Source organism: Lissotriton helveticus, chromosome 3_1, assembly GCF_964261635.1.
Source record: "Lissotriton helveticus chromosome 3_1, aLisHel1.1, whole genome shotgun sequence".
Taxonomy (NCBI): Eukaryota; Metazoa; Chordata; class Amphibia; order Caudata; family Salamandridae; genus Lissotriton; species Lissotriton helveticus.
Window position 1 is genome coordinate 1,855,802,982 of NC_136061.1, and position 21,828 is coordinate 1,855,824,809.

Sequence of the window (21,828 nt, forward strand, 5' to 3'; positions counted from 1 at the left end):
CCAAAAGTCCAAAAATATCTCTTGAGCATGTTTTTTGACGGTGACCACCTTTTTGGTTACCTAAAGGACCAAACTTTAGAAAAAAATAAAAAGGTCTCAGAGACTTCAAAAGTAATGGGGGTACTGCAAACACCAGCTCCCTGTAGTTCCTTCAATCACTGCTCCTACCATGGAGATTCCAAGACCCCCACCACTGACACCTCCACCTCTTACCAGTGCACCCATGGCCAGCAGTCCTCTCCTAGGGTTTATTTTAGAGGGTCCTACAGGGGTACTAACTCAAGAGGCAAGGGTAGTTCCTCAAAAGGAGCTACACCCGCCACCAAACCCTGACTTTCCTCTTCTACCCCCAACCACATGACACCTGTCAGGGTACGAATACAAAATATCTTACCCATATGGCAAACCATCACCTCAGACCATTGGGAGTTGGATTTTATCCAACATGGTTATTGTCTGGAGCCTATTGTCACACCTTCCGCCGTTACACCTCGCAAGCATAGGCTATTCAGAATATCAAACACTACTCAAAGACGAGGTCAAAGCTTTCATCCTCCAGGTGGCTGGACAAACCGCCCCTCAAATATCACCAGGGTACAGGAATATACTCGCTATACTTCTTCAAACCCAAAAAGGATGGGTCCCTCTGGCCCATTCTAGACCTCAGGCCTCCAAACAAACACATCTATTCAGGACACTTCCACATGGTAACCCTTCAGGATGTCATCCTGCTTCTCCAGCAAGGCAGCTTTATGGCTGCGCTGGACCTAAAGGACGCCTATTTCCATATTCCAATCCACTCAGCACATTGTCAATATCTCAGGTTTGTGGTAGGAGGAAAGCACTACCAGTTCAAGGTCCTCACCTTTGAGGTCACAACTGCACCCTGTGTATTCCTGGTTGCCTATCAGGAGCAGAGCAAAGTTTAAGGCTCTATGCATTGCCTACAAGGCAATTCACAATACAGGACCTGAGTTTCTGAAGAAAACTCTCTGCTCCTACATCCCTAGTAGACCCCTCCGCTCATCTGCAGCCTACTTGCTCTCTATCCCCAGAACCAAGAAAGCCTCCTGGGGCGACAGAAGATCAGTCCTCCACTCAGCCATCCTCAGCGCCGAGACACCCACGGGTATTTGCGCGCTCTACAAATTGCCTAAAATAAAAATCAAATAAAACATTAACCAAGTGCCTTGTGGTGGTAGCCGCTCACCTGCGGAGACAGGACTTCCATGTCTTCCCTTATCTGGACGACTGGCTAATCCGACTGCCACCCGTCAACAGTGCCTAAACCACATGCAAATCTCAATAGATCTGCTTCAGCGCTTAAGGTTCACCATCAATGCCACCAAATCCCACCTCCAACCCCTACAAATCTAACCTTACTGGTCTCTGTTCTAAACACAGAAGTAGGCTTAGCCTATCCCAATTCTGCAAGGATACAGTCTTTTCAAACAATGATTCCTTTGGTCCAACCACATCAACAGCTCACAGTCAGGGCAGACATGCATCCTTTAGACACGATTGCCTCCTGCATAGCCATAGTAGCTCATGCAAGGCTTTACATGTGCCCATTGCAGGAATGCTTAGCATAAAAGCAGTAGTCTCAGGCATAGGGTCATTGGGGTGATCTAGTGTTGATAGTCCACCACACTCCTCACTCTCTGCAGTGGTTGAACACTAACAATCTCTTACAGGAGCGGCCTTTCCTTGACCCTGTTCCACAAACCACCGGGACAACAGACACATCACTCAGAGGGTAGGGTGCCCACTTACAGAATCTGACAGTCCATGGCCTGTGGGAGATCAAATATCTAGGTCTCCACATCAACTACTTAGAGCTTCTACCTGTTCACCTAGCTTGAACGCCTTCCTACATCACCTAACAGGCAAAGTTGTCTTTGTCCAGAATTTCAATATGACAGCCATGTACTATCTTCAGAATTAAGGCAGGACACCCTATCCACAACTGTCTCAGCTATCTCAAGCCATTTAGCTTTGGGCTCTCCATCAAAATATTCATCATCTAAAAGAGTACTTTCCAGGGGTGGACAACAATTTTCTGACTTCCTCAGCAGGGGGAGGCAACAAGTCCCCAAGAGAGAACTCCACCCACAAGTCCTCCTCTATTAGTTTTGCGAATGGGGGTTCCGTCAAATAGAACTGTTCGCAACTGCAGACAACGCCACATCCCCAAATTTCGCCTCAAAGTTTCCACATCCACAGTCCAGCGGCAATGCGCTATGTATGAACTGGTCAGGGATATTTGCCTACACTTTTCCTTCTTTCCCTCTTCTTCCTTTTGTGGCTCAGAGGCTTCCGCAAACATCTCTCACACTTATCCTAGTAGCTCCCACATGGGCTCGCCAACCCTGGTTCACAACTCTGCTCAACCTTTCTCTAGTTCTACACGAGAGGCTCTCCAACAGACTGGACCTTCTCACACAGAACCATGAAGACATTGGGCACCTTGGTCCCAGGTAAATAAACCTATCAATCTGGCACCTGATGTCAATGAATTTTGATACATTAATCTTCACCCTGAGTGCATGACCAATCTCAAAGAAGCCCACAGAACTACCACTCATGCATGCTTCTTGGCAAAATGGAAAAGGCTTGTGTGCTATTGTAATTCCAAACAAATGGACCCTTTGTAAGCTACAGCACAAAACATTGTCTATTATGTGCTTCACTTACAATTGTCTGGCCTAGCTTTCACCTCCATATGTTTGCATCTAGGTGCAGATTCTGCCTATCTTCAAAATAGGCAACCTAGCTCGCTCTTCAAAATACCAGTAAATAAGGCCTTTATGAAAGGTCTCAAAAGTGTGATTCCACCACGGATCCCACTAGTACCTTCATGGATTCTTAACATGGTACTCACACAACTCACAGGTCTCCAATCGAGCCCCTACACCCTTATCCCCTTCAATTTCTGATTTGAAAAGTGTCATTTTTAATTGCTGTTACATCACTCAAGCATGTTGGGGAGCTTCAGGCATTAACCCTGGAATAAACCTTGTTCAAAATTCATAGGGACAGGGTTGTTGTCCGCACCATCCCCAAATTCCTACCAAAGGTAGTATCTGATTTCCATCTCAATCAATGAAACAACTTACCTGTTTTTCTCCACAACCAGACTCTGTTGCGGCACAGGCTCTCAATACTTTAAATGTCAAGAGATCCCTCATGTACTACAATGATAGAAAAAAACTTTTAGGAAAACACGACAACTTTTTGTTGCTTTCTCCCAGCCTCGTAAAGTTAGATATATTTAAGCAAGTTCTGCTAAAGCTAAAAGGACTTTACCTATGGCTCCTAGAGCACATTCTACTAGAAAAAATGGAGCCTCTATGGCCTTCTTGGGGAACATCCCAATAGCAGATATAGTTAAAGCAGCTACCTGGTCTACATCACACACTTTCACTAAACACTACTGTGTGGATGTTCTAGCACGCCAACAAGCTCATGGTGGCCAAGCTGTGCTATATACAATTTTCCCAACAACTGCAACACCCAGAGGTTAGCGACCACTTTTGGTGAGGACTGCTTTTCAGTCTATGCACAGCATGTGTAGCTACAGTCACACATGCCTCGAACAGAAAATGTTACCCTGTAAGCATCTGTTCGTGGCATGTAGTGCTGTAGATTTTCCATGCAAGGATACCTCTGGCCGTTGCAGTATCTCTTAATATAGCCCTTTTTCCATCTTATACATGGACATTTCTTACCTATCACTTTGTTTCACACTCCATCCTCACCTGCCATGCATGAAAACAATCTTAACAATAGAGTCGATGCCAATGTGCATTATCACCAAAGGAAGGAGTCACCCTACCTTGTGATTCAAAAGGCTACTTTGAAGAAAAACAACTCACACATCACAGGAGTATGCACAGCATGTGAATCAACAGCACTTCATGCCATAAACAGACGCTCACAGGCTAAGTTCCATTTTATTTTTCTTTGCAGTATTATAGAAATTTACCCAGACCAGGTGATAGCCCCCAGGATACTCTAATATTAATATTTGATAGAATGAGTTCACCAACCAAATATTTTAATTAGAAGTCAGGGCTTATAACCATTAATATGAAGGCAGTCAACAGTACAAGTTTCTTGAAGGCAAAAAAACATAGTGTCTGAAATAAAATTACCCCAATTCATGTTAACCAGTTTACTTTTCAGGTCAACCACGTTTCAATACAAAATGCTCAACTTGGGACCATGAACCTCATCATGAACATTGACCCTGGACCTCTCCGCCCTTACAGTCAAATTCTTCCCAACCGGGTTAAGTTCAGCTTGGTTGCAATCTCTGTAGGACCCTAAATGGACTAGTGGTGTGCTAATTGCGCAATAATTCTGAGTGCAATGATGGGCCCTGCAAAAATTATTTGGCAACCCTAAGTGCATATCCCATACTTGAAGTCCTGACTTGTAACATGATTTTCATATCATACTTAAAGGTGTCTACTCACACAGCTGTGTGCCTTTTCAGTCACAGGAATTCATCTTGCCTTCTAGCTCTTACTCATGCCAGTGTCCCAGTTTTCCATATAGGCCGCAGATCAGTGGATTTATAGAAGGCTGAACCTGCTTCTGTTAATTTTTAGGTGCCTTTCAAAGGTTTTGCTTTTAGTGTACAGGTGCCTTGCAACCTTAATGCATACTTGCTCTGTTTCAGTCTACTTTTAACTAAAACCTTGATGAACGTCTCAGGGATATGATGAGATATATGAGCTAATGAGTTTAAGAACATAATTGCATGTTAGCAAATGTAAGTATGAAATCTATTTCTGTTAGCGTAGTTCTGTGACTCTGTTCTTCCCAGGCATTTATACTGACTAAGGAAGGACCTTTGCAGTCATAGGGCAATTTATGCCTGCGTTCTTTTAAAGGAATTACCCAAGGTTCAGACTCGGCCTAATACTAAGAACCATCTAAACGTGCCCTCAGGTTCTAAGGCTGAGGTGCTGTATAAGCCTACACCTGGCTTTGGTACTGGAACTGAACATTGCTATCTCTCTGAGATCATCTTAGAGGTTTTGTTAAAGCTACTGTTGGCACCTTTCACATATACACATATATTGTATATTGTATTTGATTACAGGCTCAAAGAAAAAGAACTGTGACATTGTAGTTTCCACTAAACAATAGCTTAATGACTGTTCAGCACTTACTGTTCAGGCCAGGGAGGCCCAGAGAGACTCTGGCAGATATGTGGTCTCTGAGGCTCCTTCTTCCATGTGTCTGCTGCCGCTCGTGTTGAACACCACGCGTCCTAAGCTGCTCAGTCTACGACCTGTTCTTAAATGGTTTTTAAGCCATTTTTAAAGCTTTTAACTAATAACTTACGCATTTGCACAGCACTTCTTGGAACATTGTCCCCTGCGCTGGTCCACCGCGGCAGGAGCCGTTTGTAAATTGTAAATTGATACTTGTATAGCGCACTACTCACCCGCAAGGGTCTCAAGGCGCTTGTACGAATACCGCTGTGGAACCCATCCTGGCTTTACCTATGAGGTGCCCACTCCTGGGCACCCCCAAGGTGGAGGCCAGGCATCCTTAGCGTTGTGGGGGCCGTTTTGGAGATTAAGCAAGCTATTGCCCAGAGTTGCAGAGTGGGACTCCATGATTGGAATAGGCACCGAGGCGAGAATTATCAGGTCCGTGGAATTTTAAGCCCAAGACCCGCCGAGGCGGGGAATTGAACCCTGGTCCTGGGCTAGACCTCTGCATCAGGGTCTGCCGCTCTAACCATTGAGCCACACTTCTCCACTGTGTGGAGGTTGGGGCCAAAATCACTCAAACGTACAGCTGACTCCACTCTGAGCTGAGCGGGGGCGTAGCTATCCTTACGCTCTCCCATATCAGCTGATGGCCCAGCGGACACGCGCTGCGGGCGTGCCACCGGCACGCCAAAGGCAAGCCCGTCTGCGTCCTGCCAGTGACCAGCGCCAGCCACGCTGCCCGTCTTCAACCAGCTACAAGAACAATACTGTCTAGGGAACAAATCCTTGAGTTAAAGTCAAAAGGCTGTCCTAGACCAACCTGCCTGGACCCCTGTATATTGGAACAGGAGCTACATGACCAGGGGTCATACTGCAAGTCCTGCTCCTTCGAATTCAACAATGAGTTCCTAGGAAAGAAGTCTAAGGCCATTGAAGGGGCCACACCCTCAGGATTACAGACCACCAGTAACAGGTCAGATGTCAAAATAAAAGCCTGCTTAATTAACTGTAGATCTCTCCCCAAGCACGCAGACGATATCTGGCTTCTACTAGATTTGAGATCCTGGGATATTATTTTCCTTACAGAAACATGGCTGAGAGAGAGCTCTAACCCCGATATAATGTTGGCCATCCCTGAGGGCTATAAAATAGTTACAGAAAACCGAGTTGGCAATAGATTAGGGGATGAACTTGCTTTGAACATAAGAAACGATTGGGTGATATCACACAAAAGGATCGAACACACTGATCTGATATAAGCAATGTCCTTCAAAGTTACAATCTCCTTAACTCTCTCTATTGCGGGAATGTTGGTGTTCGAGGCATGTGGGCTGCTGATTTCATATCTATAGCATAGATCGCCGCCTAATGTTGGGTCTGGGTGATTGCACATTGTTGTCCTGGAAGAGTCTTCGAAGTATCACGAGATAGGTGGCTCCTCCCCTGGACTACAGTGCGCATGGGCATCGACTACATCCTCAGATTGTTTTTTTCCGCCATTGGGTTCGGATGTAATTTCGTTATCTCCAGTTCGGAATCAACATACACTTTTTCGAGGCCAAAAGGCCTTTTTCGAACCGTCGGTATTGTTTGCGTTCGGTGCCCAGTTCTGTTCCGACTCGGTTCCCGAGTTGGACATCCAGGGAGTCGCGTGACTCTTCGGTGATCGAGGCCCAGTCGACGCAGCAAGACTTTCGACGACACAACATGGAACGGAGCCCGTTCAAGAAGTGTCCCGTGTGCGGATCGAAGTACCCACACATCGGCGTCCACCCGGTGTGCAACAAGTGCCTGTCGCCGGACCACGATGAAGCCAGCTGTATGGCTTGTTCAAGGTTTCGTTTGAAGAAGACGATTCGGCTTCGGCGCGTGGCGCGCATGGAGGCCCCGGCACCGGTGGACATCTTCGACAGCGAAGAAGCAGACGAACACGAAGTTCAGTTGCAGATTTCACCTCTGGCAGAGGAAATCGACTACGACTATCAAGCGGATGTCGAAGGCCTAGACGTAGAAGAAGTCGTCGACGAGGTAGGAGACGACAATGAGGCCTATGGGGCCATGGAAGATAGCTCAGAGGAAGAGCTATGCCCCGTTCGAACAATTACAAAGGCTCAGGTCGAGGGATTGCCACTCGGCCTTACCCAAGACCTTCTACCAGGATCCACGGCCCCGCCTCCAGGCCCGGCTACGGACACTTCGGCGGAGCCGCCATTGTCGAAAACGAAACCGAAAGTGAAACCTTCGGTGTCGACACAACCGAAAGTGTTGAAACGCCATCGAAACCGAAGACGTCTGCTCCCCTGTCGACACCCTCATCTTCCGAGGTGTCCGGACGACCCAGGCCGAAGAAAGCTGTCGACCCGGTGAAGTCGGGCAAAAGCGTCGAGCCAAAGTTGACCAAGAGCGTCGAGCCGAAGTCCAAGAAGGGCGTCGAGCCAGAGTCAAGCAAGGGCGTCGAGCCGAAGTCCAAGAAGGGCGTCGAGCCGAAGACCAGCAAGGGCGTCGAGCCGAAGACTGGGGCCCCGAAAACGGTTACCCAGGCCGCCGGCCCGAAACAGTCGGCGTCGACGTCTGCTGTCGCGGAAGGGGGGCGTAGCATGCCTAAGAAGGATGCTCCTAAGCCTCGGCCGGAACAGCCCAAGTCATCGACGCTCGAGTCTTCACACGTTGGTGGACCGAGATCGTCTGTCGTGTCGACGAAGCCGTCCGCTTCCTTTACGAAGCAGGTCTCGGACTCCCTGAAACGTATCAGGGACAAGGCTTCGGCGGAAGACCCCAAGACACCCTCCGCCCCGAAACAATCTGTCCCGACGTCAAAGTCATCGATGCCAATCCTCTTCACATTGCCGCCGAAGGTGGCACCGAAGGCCTTCGCACCACGGTCGGTGCCCGAAGCGAACTTGCAGGGTTCTGCGGGGTCGAACCCTACTCACCCGGCTGGGGGCCTGAAGCATCGACCACCATTGGTAGAGGAGCAGTCGGAACGTTTCATCGATGCCGACACCGGGAAGCTCACGCTTTACAAAAGGAAGATTACGGCGACGAAGCCTTTGGAGTCATACAAGATTCCTCTAAAGCGCAAAAAGCCTGCTTCGGATTCACCAGTCTTGGTCGAGCCACTGGCTCCTCGGACTCCAAGAATTGCCACACCCTCACCAACTTATTTAGATGTGGAGGATGCTGGGGATGAGGACGAGGAATACAACTTTCCTGCCAACACAGATCCTGATGAACAACAGGACTCTTGGGTAGAGGCAGGACACCAAGGGGATCAGCAACCCGTCCATGACCCTCAGGTCTACAACGTCAAGACCTCTCCCACTGAGGATTCTGCGGCATTCAATGCCTTGATTGAGAGGGCGGCAAAAAACCACGACGTTGAGCTGCATGCTGACCCTGTTGAGGTGGACTTCCTCTTTGACACTTTTTCAACAGCTGAAAAGACTGTGAAGACTCTCCCGATGCTAAAGGGGGTCCTGAAACATGCTGCGGACATCTTTAAGGAACCCACGCGGTCAAGGGTAGTCAACCCTAGAATTGAAAAAAAATACAGAGCGGCACCTGGCGATCCAACCTACATCAAGGGCCAGTTGCCATTGGACTCTCTGGTCGTTTCTAATGCCCGCAAAAGGGCGAATTCGCACACCACTGGTGAAGCTCCTCCCCCGGACAAAGAATCCAAAGTGCTGGAGGCATCAGGGAAGAGAGTAGCAGCTCAGGCGGCCAATATCTGGCGTATTTCTAACACGCAGGCACTCTTGGCTAGATACGACAGGGCACACTAGGACACACTAGAGACCCTGTTGCAACATCTACCAGACCAATATAAAGAGGCAGCGGAGATGCTTATCCAGGAAGGGAAGCTCATCTCCACCGCTTCCATTAAGTGTGCGCTAGACGTTGCGGACACTGCAGCCAGGGCAATTAACACCAATGTGATGTTGAGACGTCAGGTATGGCTCAGAATCTCCGGGTTTAAGCCAGAGATACAAACTACCATCCTCAACCAGCCGGTAAACCCTGACAGATTATTTGGTCCTGAGGTGGATACCACCCTGGAAAAAATAAAGAAGGATACCGAGACTGCTAAGTCCATGGGAGCTCTCCAGTCCCAACAGTTTAGAGGGAGCACGTTTCGTCGCTCAGGCAGTAGAGGTGTTTCCAGAGGCCAGATGTCCCAGTAAACACAATTCAATAAAGGTGGGGCGCAATCCTCTTACACCAAGCAAAGTAGAGGAGGTTACCGGGGCAACAGCACCAAGGGCAGAGGCAGGGGCAACAACAACTCCCGTTCCTCCGCCTCCAACAAACAGTGACGCCCTGTCACTGCCCCCCGACCATTCCACACCTGTCGGGGGGAGACTCCAGCAGTTCCTGCCAGTCTGGAAATCCATCACCACAGACAGGTGGGTCAGGAAACGTATCCACTTCGGTTATTGTTTGGAGCTCACATCCACTCCACCCAACATACCACCAAAACACCGTCCTATGTCCACAGAGCATTTGCACTTATTGCAGCAGGAGGTTCTTGTCATGCTGCAAAAAGGCGCTATAGAGCTCGTGCCAGTGGAGGAAGAAGGCACAGGAGTGTACTCCCTGTACTTCTTAATCCCGAAGAAAGACGGCTCCCTCAGACCTATTCTGGACCTCAGGCCCCTAAACCAGTACATTCTCTCAGAACACTTCCACATGCTAACGCTGCAGCAAGTTCTTCCGTTGCTCAATCAGGGAGACTTCCTCGCAACCTTGGACCTCAAGGATGCTTACTTCCACATTCCACTCCATCCATCACACAGGAAATACCTCAGATTCACCATTCAAAATCAGCATTATCAATTCAGGGTCCTTCCTTTCGGAGTGACCACGGCCCCCAGAGTGTTCACCAAATGTCTGGCGACAGTGGCGGCGCACCTCAGGAGACGGAACGTACATGTCTACCCTTATCTGGACGACTGGCTGGTTCAGGCAAAGTCAGCCCAGCAGTGCGCCGCCGACATGTCCCACACCATTCACCTTCTTCACGGTCTGGGCTTCTCACTAAACTATCCGAAGTCGCACCTTCAGCCGGCCCATGTGCGGCAGTATCTGGGCACGACGATAGATACCCTGGCGGCCACGGCTCAGCCAAATTCAGTGAGGATCAACAACATCCAGTCGCTAATCCAAAAGTTCAGACCGCAACACTCGCTTCCTGCGAGAGTGTTCATGCAGTTGATAGGCATGATGGCCTCCTGCATCTTCATAGTCCCGCACGCGAGGTTACATATGCGTCCGCTCCAAGAATGCTTGGCGCATCAGTGGACTCAGGCTCAGGGACAGTTGAACGACCTAGTGTTGGTGACCGGTCGGGCATACAACTCTCTGCATTGGTGGAATCCACACAACCTTTGCAAGGGCCGACCGTTCCAGGAGCCTGTGCCACAGATTATCCTGACGACGGACGCATCTCTCCAGGGATGGGGAGCTCATGTACTCCACAACACAGTGCAGGGACTATGGACAACGCAGCAAAGGAAGATGCACATCAACTACCTAGAACTGATGGCAATCTTCATGGCGCTGAAGGCATTCAAAGTACATCTGTGCAACAAGGTCGTCTTGATCCAGACGGACAACATGACGGCTATGTACTACATCCAGAAGCAGGGAGGTACACACTCTCCACAGTTGTCTCATCTGGCTCAGAGCATGTGGAAGTGGGCCATTCAGAGGAACATCTTCCTCATGGCGGAACACCTCCCGGGCAAGGACAATCAGATGGCGGACCTGCTCAGCAGGTACAGCCACCAAATGCACGAGTGGGAGATACATCCATCAGTACTCCGCCCGTACTTCCGGCAGTGGGATCATCCAGAGATAGACCTGTTCGCCACAAGGGAAAACGCAAAATGCCAAAGCTTTGCCGCCAGGTTCCCTCACCCACAGTCGCAGGGCAATGCGATATGGATGAACTGGTCAGGCAGATTTGCGTACGCTTTTCCCCCAGCACCTATCATACCGCTGGTGGCAAGAAAGCTAAAGCAACACTCGATGACACTCATCCTGGTTGCTCCAACGTGGGCACGCCATCCATGGTACACCACGTTTCTGGAACTCTCCGTGTTACCGCATCAACGGCTGCACCTCACACCCAGGCTTTTGACGCAGAACCATGGTGACATTCAGCATCCAGATCCGCAACAGCTCAATCTGGCGATCTGGCTCCTGAGGTCTTAGAGTTTGGCTACCTTGACTTGCCTCCAGAATGCATGGATATCATTCGGGAGGCGAGAAAGCCCACCACTAGAGCCTGCTATGCAGCAAAATGGAAGCGGTTTGTCGTTTACTGTACTGAACACCACATCAACCCGCTTGATGCATCCATTCCCAACATCATATGTTATTTGTTACATCTTTACAAATGCAATCTTGCATATGCTTCCATTCGGATACACTTATCCGCCATAGCGGCTTATCTCCAAAACAGGCAGCATCTCTCCGTTTTCAGAGTGCCTGCCATTAAAGCCTTCCTGGAAGGACTTAAGCGGGTCATCCCTCCAAGGACCCCGCCAGCTCCTGTATGGAACCTCAATGTGGTCCTCACCAGGTTGATGGGCCCACCTTTTGAGCCTCTACATTCATGTGAGATTCAGTTCTTAACGTGGAAAGTGGCTTTTCTCGTTGCCATTACGTCTCTACGACGTGTTAGTGAGCTGCAGGCGCTCACTGTACAAGAGCCATTCATACAGATTCACTCAAACAGGGTGGTGCTGCGGACTAACCCTAAATTTCTTCCTAAGGTGGTTTCGCAGTTCCATGTCAATCAAACCATTGAACTGCCCGCGTTCTTTCAAAACCCAGAGACAGTAGCCGAAATGATGCTCCACACTCTTGATGTCAAACGAGCTTTAATGTACTACATCGATAGGACCAAAGAATTTAGGAAGACACAACAACTCTTTGTTGCCTTTTCAGCCCAGCACAAAGGCAACCCCATTTCCAAAGCAGGTATAGCCAGGTGGATCGTTAAGTGCATTTAGATTTGCTATCACAAGGCTAAGCGCACTTTAACGGTCCCTCCCAGAGCCCACTCCACCCGCAAGTTGGGGGCCTCTATGGCTTTCCTTGGTAATATCCCTTTGGAAGATATTTGTAGAGCAGCCACATGGTCTACACCACACACATTTACTAAACATTACTGTGTAGATGTGCACTCCAAGCAGCAGGCAGCTGTAGGGCAGGCTGTTCTTAAAACACTTTTCAAACTTCTGCAGCTGGCACAGGCGGCCGTCGTTAATGGAGGGACTGCTATGTATTCTATGCTATAGATATGAATTCAGCAGCCCACATGCCTCGAACTGAATATGCTACTTACCAGTATGCATCTGTTCTTGGCATGTAGGGCTGCTGACATTCATATCGCCCGCCCTCCTCCCCGGCGCCTGTAGCGGCTGCAGACTTTTTACACTTACTCTTAGCATGGGCATCGCTTACACTGTTACACTCCATCTTTGCCACAATGGCTAAAAACAATCTGAGGATGGAGTCGATGCCCATGCGCACTGTAGTCCAGGGGAGGAGCCACCTATCTCGTGATACTTCGAAGACTCTTTCAGGACAACAATGTGCAATCATCCGGACCCAACACTAGGCGGCGATCTATGCTATAGGTATGAATGTCAGCAGCCCTACATGCCAAGAACAGATGCATACTGGTAAGTAGCATATTCACTACAGACCACCTGGTTCCAAACCTGCTGAGCTATGGGAAATATGCGATCGGATCGCTGATCTCTCACTAAAATATGTGAACTTCATAGTACTGGGGGACTTCAATGTCCACATGGACAAAAATCAATGTCCCTTGGCCTACCAACTAAATGACACACGTAAAGGATTGAACCTCAATCATATGGTCTCTATGCCTACACACGTGGCAGGCCACATACTGGATCTCATCTTTACTAACATCCCAACCTTAACAACAGAGGATCCCATTCTCCTCACATGGTCGTATCACAGTCTCATCCCATTCAATCTAACCACCACCATAAACCATAGCACTAGGAAACCTGAACACAAAGTCAGAAGAAACTGGAGGAAAGTCACCCCCAAATGAATTGGCCCGGCACTACTAAACACCACCTTGTCATTTACTGGAGAACCTAACAGTGACGCTGCAACTTTTAATAACTGGGTCACTTCTGCCCTGGACAAAATAGCCCCTGTGAAAGTTATGAAACTGGCCAGTAATAAACCATCTGCCCCTTGGTTTACACCGGAACTCAGATCAGGAAAAAACTGCTGCAACAAGCTTGAACGGATCTGGCAAAAAAAACTATAACATGGAGGCGAAAAATACTTACAGAACAGCACTAAAACAATTCCACAGGCTAAGGTGCAATTCCATAAAGGGATCATATTGCCAATCAAATCAAATGATCAGACAACTCCACTAAAAAAGTTTTTTAAATTGTCCAATGGTTCATTAAACCAGGGACGATGAAAAGCAATATTTCCCCCTCTGCCACTCTTTGTGAAGATCTCTCGATCTTCTTCCAAGAGAAGATCCAAGACATTTATGCTTCATTTACCGGGACCGAACTACCCAGCATACCATGGTCATTCCCCTCCCCTGCAAACACATGGTCGGAATTTAGTCTTTTTAACCCTGATGCCTCCCTCACTCAATTGGAAAAAAAATCAGGATCTCCAATTGATCCCTGCCCGACTAGGTTTTTCAAATTACTAGCCCCAATGCTCAACCCCTCATTAAACCTTCTATGTAACGCATCTCTTAAAACAGGCATTTGGAAAACTGCACTCGTTAAACCTATGCTCAAGAAGGAGGATGCAGAACCAACAGTACTGAACAATTTCAGACCCATCTCCCTCTTGCCAGCACCAGCCAAGGTCCTTGAGAAAGAAGTGCAGAAACAGCTATCCAATTTCCTAGAGTCTAACAAACTACTCCATGACTCCCAGTCCGGATTTAGAGCTGGATATAGCACAGAGACAGCACTACTTGAAGTAGCTGAAACAGTCCGGGAGACCATGGATAAGGGTAGCTGTACAATGCTGGTGCTGCTGGACCTGTCGGCGGCGTTTAATACGGTGTCTCATAAGATCCTCTTAGACAGGCTCAGGCAGCTGGGAGTGGCAGGGACCATTTTAGCCTGTTTCAGCTCCTTTTTTGAGGGCCGGTCCCAGAGAATACGGTTGCATCCTCATGTTTCATCCCCTCGCCCCTGATCTGTGGAGTCCCTAAGCGTTCGGCTCTCAGCCCAACTTTTAAAAATATTTATCTTGCCCCCATTATAGAGCTACACGGTGTAAGTGTTATCTCATACGCTGATGATACCCAGCTTGTGTTCTTCTTCAAAGATCACTCTGAGACGGCATTTACAAACTTCAAGCAGTGTCTCATGGACATATCAGCCTGGATGACTAACAACTGTCTAAGGCAGAATACTGATAAAACGGAGGTACTATTTTTTTGATCAGCCTTCCCTTCCACAATCCGCCCTATGGTGACCTTCAAAGCTTAATCCTCCCCCTCTTCCTTTCTCCTCGGCCAGGAACCTAGGGATCAAATTCGACACCACCCTCTCATGCAAGACCCAGATTGGACATATTCCTCATCCTGTTTCTGGAAAATAAAGGCATTACGGAGATTCCTTCATCTCCTACCAATGGACTGTAGGAAAACAATAGTCCGTGCGCTGATCACATCGCAGCAGGACTACGCCAATAGTTTGTACTTGGGTTTGACAGCCTACCTGATCAAGAAACTGCAGACTATACAGAATGCAGCCGCTAGGCTTATCAGAAATGTCCCGCTACAGCATCACATTTCCCCGCACTTATGCAGTCTGCACTGGCTGCCCGTTAAAAGAAGAACAGAGTTCAAGGCACTGACTCTTGCCTACAGAGCAGTCAATGACATTGGCCCTCACTATCTAAGGAAAAGACTCCGGAAATCCCACCAGACAAGGAACCTAAGGTCTAACCATCTTGAACTCCTAGTCACTCTCTGCTTCGCTAAGGCCAGGCTTGGAGGACGGTCCTTTCCAGTCAGAACCGCGACCCTGTGGAACTCCACGCCCGAACACATTAGAAAGGTCAACTCCGAATTTACCTTCCGTAAATCCTTGAAGACTTGTGTCTTTCGTCTGCCTTAGTACCCTGTGGCACCCGACAAGGCACCCCTTCCTTTCTGTCTCCACTGCTAGCGCCGGGACACCTCCATTGGGGGTAGCCGTGCGTTCTACAAGCTACAAAATATATAAAAATTCCTTTAGGAAGCCTCAACGAACTGGGTTTTAGATCAATCAGTCATACTCTTGACTCAATCAGAAAAGGGGTGGGCCCATGCAACATTTTTTTTAAACATCTTTTTATTACACAATGTTCAGTACATCATATCATGACTTGTACATCATTACAAATGTATGGATTGCCACTCATACTGTTACAACTGACGGCCATTGCAACATTAACCTCAACATATTTGCATCTGTTTCCACTGGTTCTAACTTCTGCAAGTGACATAATCCAAGATCTCTTTTAGACCTTATAGGTTAACATCACTATTAGCATACTGACTAAAGAATTATTTAACTGTTTAAATTATGCCTCCTTCAGGTCATAGTAGACTGGGAGCTGCTCCTTTCAGAATTGCCAAGAACTTTCCAAAAATAATGTGTCCAACTGGGTAAGGCAAACCAGAAGCTTATTTGCCTCCCTACCTCTCATCTCCTTCAGTGCCAGCACTCTCAAGATACAGCCAGCCTTTCATTATATGTATATTCCATGCTTTAGCTCCAGGCATTAGCTGTCCCATTGGAGTGTGTCATTGTTAGGAGTGAGGACTGTCATTAGGTCTGTCATCTCAGTGCAGCTGTCTGCTAGACCTATTGCCAATTCTTTAAAATATATATTCTGCCCAGAGAAGTATGTTTGCCTCACATCATGCATTTGGCAGTTTGTTTTATCATTCCATCTCCTATGGAATGCTTTCATCAAAATGCTTGAGGCACTATTTAGTTCTAAAAAGTATACTGAATCATCACACATTATATTGTGTACCTCATACATGCATTGATTATATAAAGGAATCCTTTTGTTTCACAACAGCAGGTTTTTTCAAAATGTTAGTCAAGCGTTTGTAAGTCGCACAAATATGTTTACCCACAGATATGATTACCTACACGCATGCATAAAGGTATACAGTTGATTTGCTTAAACAAAATGAACATTGTCAAAGCCAATAGGGTTGGCTTTAATATGGTAATGCATGAATACACAGATCTGCATGAATGGAGTAATAAATTAACACCATAAAGCCATAGTGTCTTTGCCAATGCATGTTTTACCTTTTGAGACCATTGGGAACTCAGCCTCAGCACAGACCACAAACAAGTGCTGATATATTTTATGACCCTGATTAAATCTTCTTTTAAAATGAGTTCTGTATAGAATGTATTTTCTATGTGTCTCCCCAGACACCCATGCAGTAATTCTCTGTTTCTGTGTACATTTGTACAACGTTCAAAATATGAAGCCGCATCGCCACCATGACCTTACAAGGGAATTAAAAGGAGCTTTTGAATGGTAAATAATAAACCTCAGAATACAGAAAGTGAAAAGGTTATAACTCTCTATTCAGAAAAGGGTGCATTAAAATATACCAGAATGTATCTGGGCCATGCAAATAGTGCAGACTGCAAGAAAGTGTTACTCAGTGCCTACAAAATTAAACATGGTGCCTCCCACCAATGAGTGTTGCTTCAAGCTCATTTTAAAAAAGCCAAAGATTGACCTTTCCCTTTTGGCAAAGAGAATTAAGAAGAGGGATGGTTGAGAAAACTGCAGGTCTTCTTGACAGTGTGGGATCATGTGTGTATGGCAGGGCGTAGCATGCAAAGTGCAAAGACAGGCCTGGTGAAGAACTTTCTACATGAATGGAAAGACTCAAATGACCCCAGAGACTATGATGGAAAGGTTATTTTTTCAGCCATCATGATGCCAAATCAGGGTATTAATAGTGAAATCATTTTCCAGCATCTCAACCAAGCCTTTCCTAAGGCCTTTCCTAAGGCCTTTCGGGGCTCTGCCTGGCAGAGTTCTCAACTAGTCGTGTTTTATGATGCTATACCATCTGCTTCAACAGACAGGATAAATCATCCAATGGAAGAAAAAGTAAAATGTATTTTAGCCTCCGTGGAACTTTGTATTCAACTGATATAAAAAATAACATTAGTTAATGGAGCTTGTTTCTATTTTGTATTTGTGTAAATGCCAATGAATTTAACCTGTACCAGTGGCTGATTAATGGACCTATGTCAACTGTTACTTGCTTAATACTATTTTCAGGTGTTAGTCCATTTTTATTTTCTGATTTTGTGATTGGGTTATTATGTCTTCCGATCAGAGCATGACTGGTAGCACGTAAGGCAGTGGTGAAAGTAGAAGAAAGTGACCGCACACTCAAAACTCATTACTGCAGTTAGAACACAAGAACAATGCTGCTTGGCAAAACCAGACCAGTTCAGATGAATGAACAAATCTGGAACAATTAAGAATGCCATTCTAGCCCTAGCTGGGAGTAAACAACTAAAAGGAAATCAAAAATACAACATAGCACGATGAATACAGTCACAAAATATTGGTTGGTGTTAAGCCCTAAATTCGGAACTCAAAAGGTATTCCGACTCTTAGACCTTATATCCTTGGTGTGGTCTTTTCGAAAACCTTTTGCCTTACCTCCTCCTGTTATTAATTTATTTTTGTTGGCATTAGGACACTCTGCACTGCTTTCTAGTGCTAAAGTGCACGTGCTCGCTCCCTAAAATAGAATACAATTGGCCTACACCTGATTGCCACATTTAATTTACTAATAAGTTCATAGTAAAGTGATAGTACATGTAGCAATGCCCTGGAAATTAAATGCTGCTAGTGGGCCCTCGGCACTTATTGTGCCATCCATTAAAATAGTACTTTAAAACATGTTTCAGGCAAGGCATTGTAGCCCGTAGTGCAGTTTTAACTGCCAATACGACCTGGCAAAATAAACCTTATTTCACACGCAAGGACGCACTAACATTCAGCCTTTGAGCTCTCTAGATTGAGAAACAAAAATCGATGTGCATTCTACCTTTTTGATGTGTGCAAATAAACCTTTTGTCAGGCCTAACCTACTTTTTTCATACATATGTCACTCCTAAAGTAAGTCCTAAGGCCTATAGGGCATGGCCATTGCATTTAAAAAAAGTAGGACATGTTGGTTTAACTTTTACATGTCCAGGCAATGAAAAACTCCCAAATTCATTTTTGCTACTGTAGGGGCTATCTCTCCCACTGGATAACATTGTGTTACCTTATTACATTTAATAAGTGCTAACTTTTGATTGGGAGCAGTTAGAAATATCATGTTTGCGCTCAAATAGATTTTTATTTCAAATCCCCTTTAATGGTAAAGGTTGGTTTTAAGTCCCATTTCTGAAATGCCACTTTTAGAAAGTTGGCATTCTCTTGCCCTACATATTTGGTGCGGTGCCTGCTGCCAGTGTCTTGGGTCTCATGACTGTGAATAGCTCTGCTGTTGAACTTGTGTATTCCTCCCAGACAGTGAGAGAAAGAGGTAGGAGGTGTTGGCACGTTGGGCCATCCTGTCAGGATGGCTGTTGGCAGAACTGTGCCTTGCCCATCTTACACTTCAGAGGGTTTGCCACCAGCACACACAAAGGACCCTGACACCAGCCTTTTTAACCCCAGATTTATTTGAGCCTTGCAGGGCAAGGGAAGAACTTTCCAGAACTAGATGTGGGGGTAACATAGGGAATCTCCCCACTTCGAGTGCTGGTACCAAGTAAAAAATATCGGATCCTCAGAATATCTCTTCAATACACTTCTGGACCTGTGAACTTTACAGAAGAAGGACTGCCTTGTTTCCCAGAGGAGGGCCCAGCTGCATGAGGCCTACCTTGTTTCCCAAAAGAGTGCCTAGCTGTTTGAGGCCTGCCTTGTTCTCCAGTGGACTACCCTGCTGCCACAGAATACTGTCCTGCTGCTCGAGGCATGTTTTGATTCCCATAAACCTGCCTTCACCCCAGACAGCTGCCCTGCTGCTTGGGGCATGTGCTGCACTCTGAGAAGGAAGACTGGGCCTTTTCCCTTCATCCCAGGCTACCTGAGTGACTCCAAGGGTCAGTTGGATATCTCACGTCTGAGCTACAGAAACACAACAAGTTCCAGAGGCCTTCCTGCAATTGCCCAGCTGATCTGCTGCAAGGGACCTGCCTGAGCGCTGCTGGCCGCTGCTAGAGTCCCTAATCTTCCCCAGGTCCTGGACCTTTGGCTGGCTTCAGACTGCACTCCTCAACAAGAAAGGTGAGATCCTGAAGTTTTGGGCTCTTTATGAGCCCATTTGCTCTGAGCCTCCTCTGCCTGTGACGACCGAAGGTCTGGTGAATCAGACTCTTTGTGTTACAGTCACTGCCAGCAATACCTGGCAATGCAACATTTGTACTTCGCAATACTGTAAAGAAAGTCAGCAGTGACTGGCAACGTGAAGCTCCAGGAATGACCGCATGCGACACTTGACTGGCTCTTCATGCTACAGCGATGACAGCCTGTGCACCGGCCTTTTCTTCGCGGTTCAGCAACGACGAATCGTGATAGTCTCCCTGCTCCTTGTGGCGTACTCCGCCATGAACAGAACTCTTTGCGCTAGACTTTGAGAAGGTAACTTTTTCACCGGCTAACATGGCCCCTATATATGGGTTCGCTCTTTCACGGTTGGTCTGAACATGTGTCTTTTCTCTGGTCTAGCATAACCAGATGAGTAGCATGTTGTGCTTTAGGCACTATATCTACTTAAAACTTTTTTTTAAATTGCATATCTCGGGTTTTGTTTATTGGATTTTTTCGTTCTGGTATCATTTTATTTATTAAATGTTTTTTAATTGGTTTGGGATTTTTCTTGTGTTGTGTTTTTACTTTATTACTGTTTGTGTGCTGATCCTTTGATCTAAATAGCATGTCATCTGTCACCTTGGTCTCATTTTTCCCCCACCTTCAGAAACTGAAATCACGTTTGGATGAACAATACTTTCCAAAGAATGGTCAGTCCCTTCCACCTCTCAACCTGGGCAATGCAGAGACGGGCTATCTGACAGAAACCAACCTTCTGGGCATCGCCAGGCGCATTGGAGTGGACTGGAGAACCATCGGCATGAACCTCGGCCTGTCCTACCAGCAGATTGAGCGCATAGGTTATAACAACAGGTGAGCGTCAGGAAGGCATGTATTAAGGCATGGGCAGAGTGGGCACATCCAGAACTACTAGATGTGTAACTATCTTAAATTAGTGCTGCTGGTGAATTTGTTTACTGCTCTGTTTACATACACACAATTGATCAATGTTAGCATACATCACAAGAATCTAAAAAAAATTATTTTTTTGGGATGTTGTTGCCCTATTGCATTCTTCATTTCATACTAAAAAAAATGGCTCAGATAGCAAAATATTTAAGAACATTTTTTACAAAGATAATGTTCATCATTGGCTTGGATACTCTTCTCCCAGTGTGTCCGAGACATTTCCATTGTGTTCCTATTGGCAGTTGTATATGAAGTCTGAACTCCTTTTCCCGTCCAAGCAGATATGATGCTCACTGTCGTCCAGTGAGATCTATAAAAGCATTCAGTGTTTAGAGCTCTCCATTTGGCACCACTTACAACTTTATTGTTTTTTCGAGAACAAGCACCAACAATACGACATTGGAGAATGCCAATAGTAACATAGGACAATTAAAGGAGCGAAGACATTGCCTTTAAACCCCACCGTACAGCAGCAATTATAAACATCAAGTGTAAAGTTCAGGCTACTCAACGGCACCCAGCCATTTCCCCCATACCCTCCGGTATTTCCTAGGGCACCCCGTGCCTCGTACATAGGTTTCTCTTGTGCCGCGCACCAATCTACCCCCCTTCACCATTTCACAAAGCTAGGTGGCGCAGGAAGCTTCCAGGAGGCGGCTATGTCCCTTATGGCAACAACCATGGCTGTATTGTAAAATACTTTTTCGCTCCTGGACCCATCTAGTCCCTCTGTATTCCTGAGAAGGGAGTGACGTGGCTCGTGGGGAACCTTCCACCCCAGGACCTCGGTCAGTTCATTTTCAATCTCACCCTAGAACTGGGCTAGTCGAGGGCATGCCCACACCATGTGGAAGAAGTCAGCCGGATCCAGACCGCATCTCGTACGTGAGGCGGATGGGGAGAGGCCAGCTCGGTGCAGGCGCTGTGGGGTTAAGTAGGCTGTGTGTAGATAGTCTAATTGGATCAAGCGGAGTTTGGCGGATGCGCTGACCATTTTGGGTGACATGAGGGCATCACGCCAGTCTTCCTCGCCCAAAGGACCCACCCACTCCTCCCATTGGCCCCTGAGTCGATCTAATGTGGTCGGGTGTTGTGGACCAGTGTCCGGTAGATGTGGGAACCCCGCCCCCCTTCCCTAAGTCGCCCAACATCGTCTGTGCCTCGGGGGGACTGTATTCAGGGATCCTGGTGTCATCCGGTATGTGTACATGGAGGGCATGTCGCAGCTGCAGGT

General features: G+C 46.9%; 1 protein-coding gene across 2 annotated transcripts in view; it reads left to right on the forward strand.

Moving 5' to 3' along the window:
* Positions 1-21,828, forward strand: part of PIDD1 (p53-induced death domain protein 1) — a 197,708-nt gene that overhangs the window by 159,740 nt on the left and 16,140 nt on the right. For both annotated transcript variants that reach the window (XM_078682801.1, XM_078682802.1), the window contains one exon: positions 20,293-20,498. In XM_078682801.1, coding sequence (XP_078538927.1) covers positions 20,293-20,498 — 206 coding nt within the window. The remainder of the gene's footprint in view (positions 1-20,292; positions 20,499-21,828) is intronic.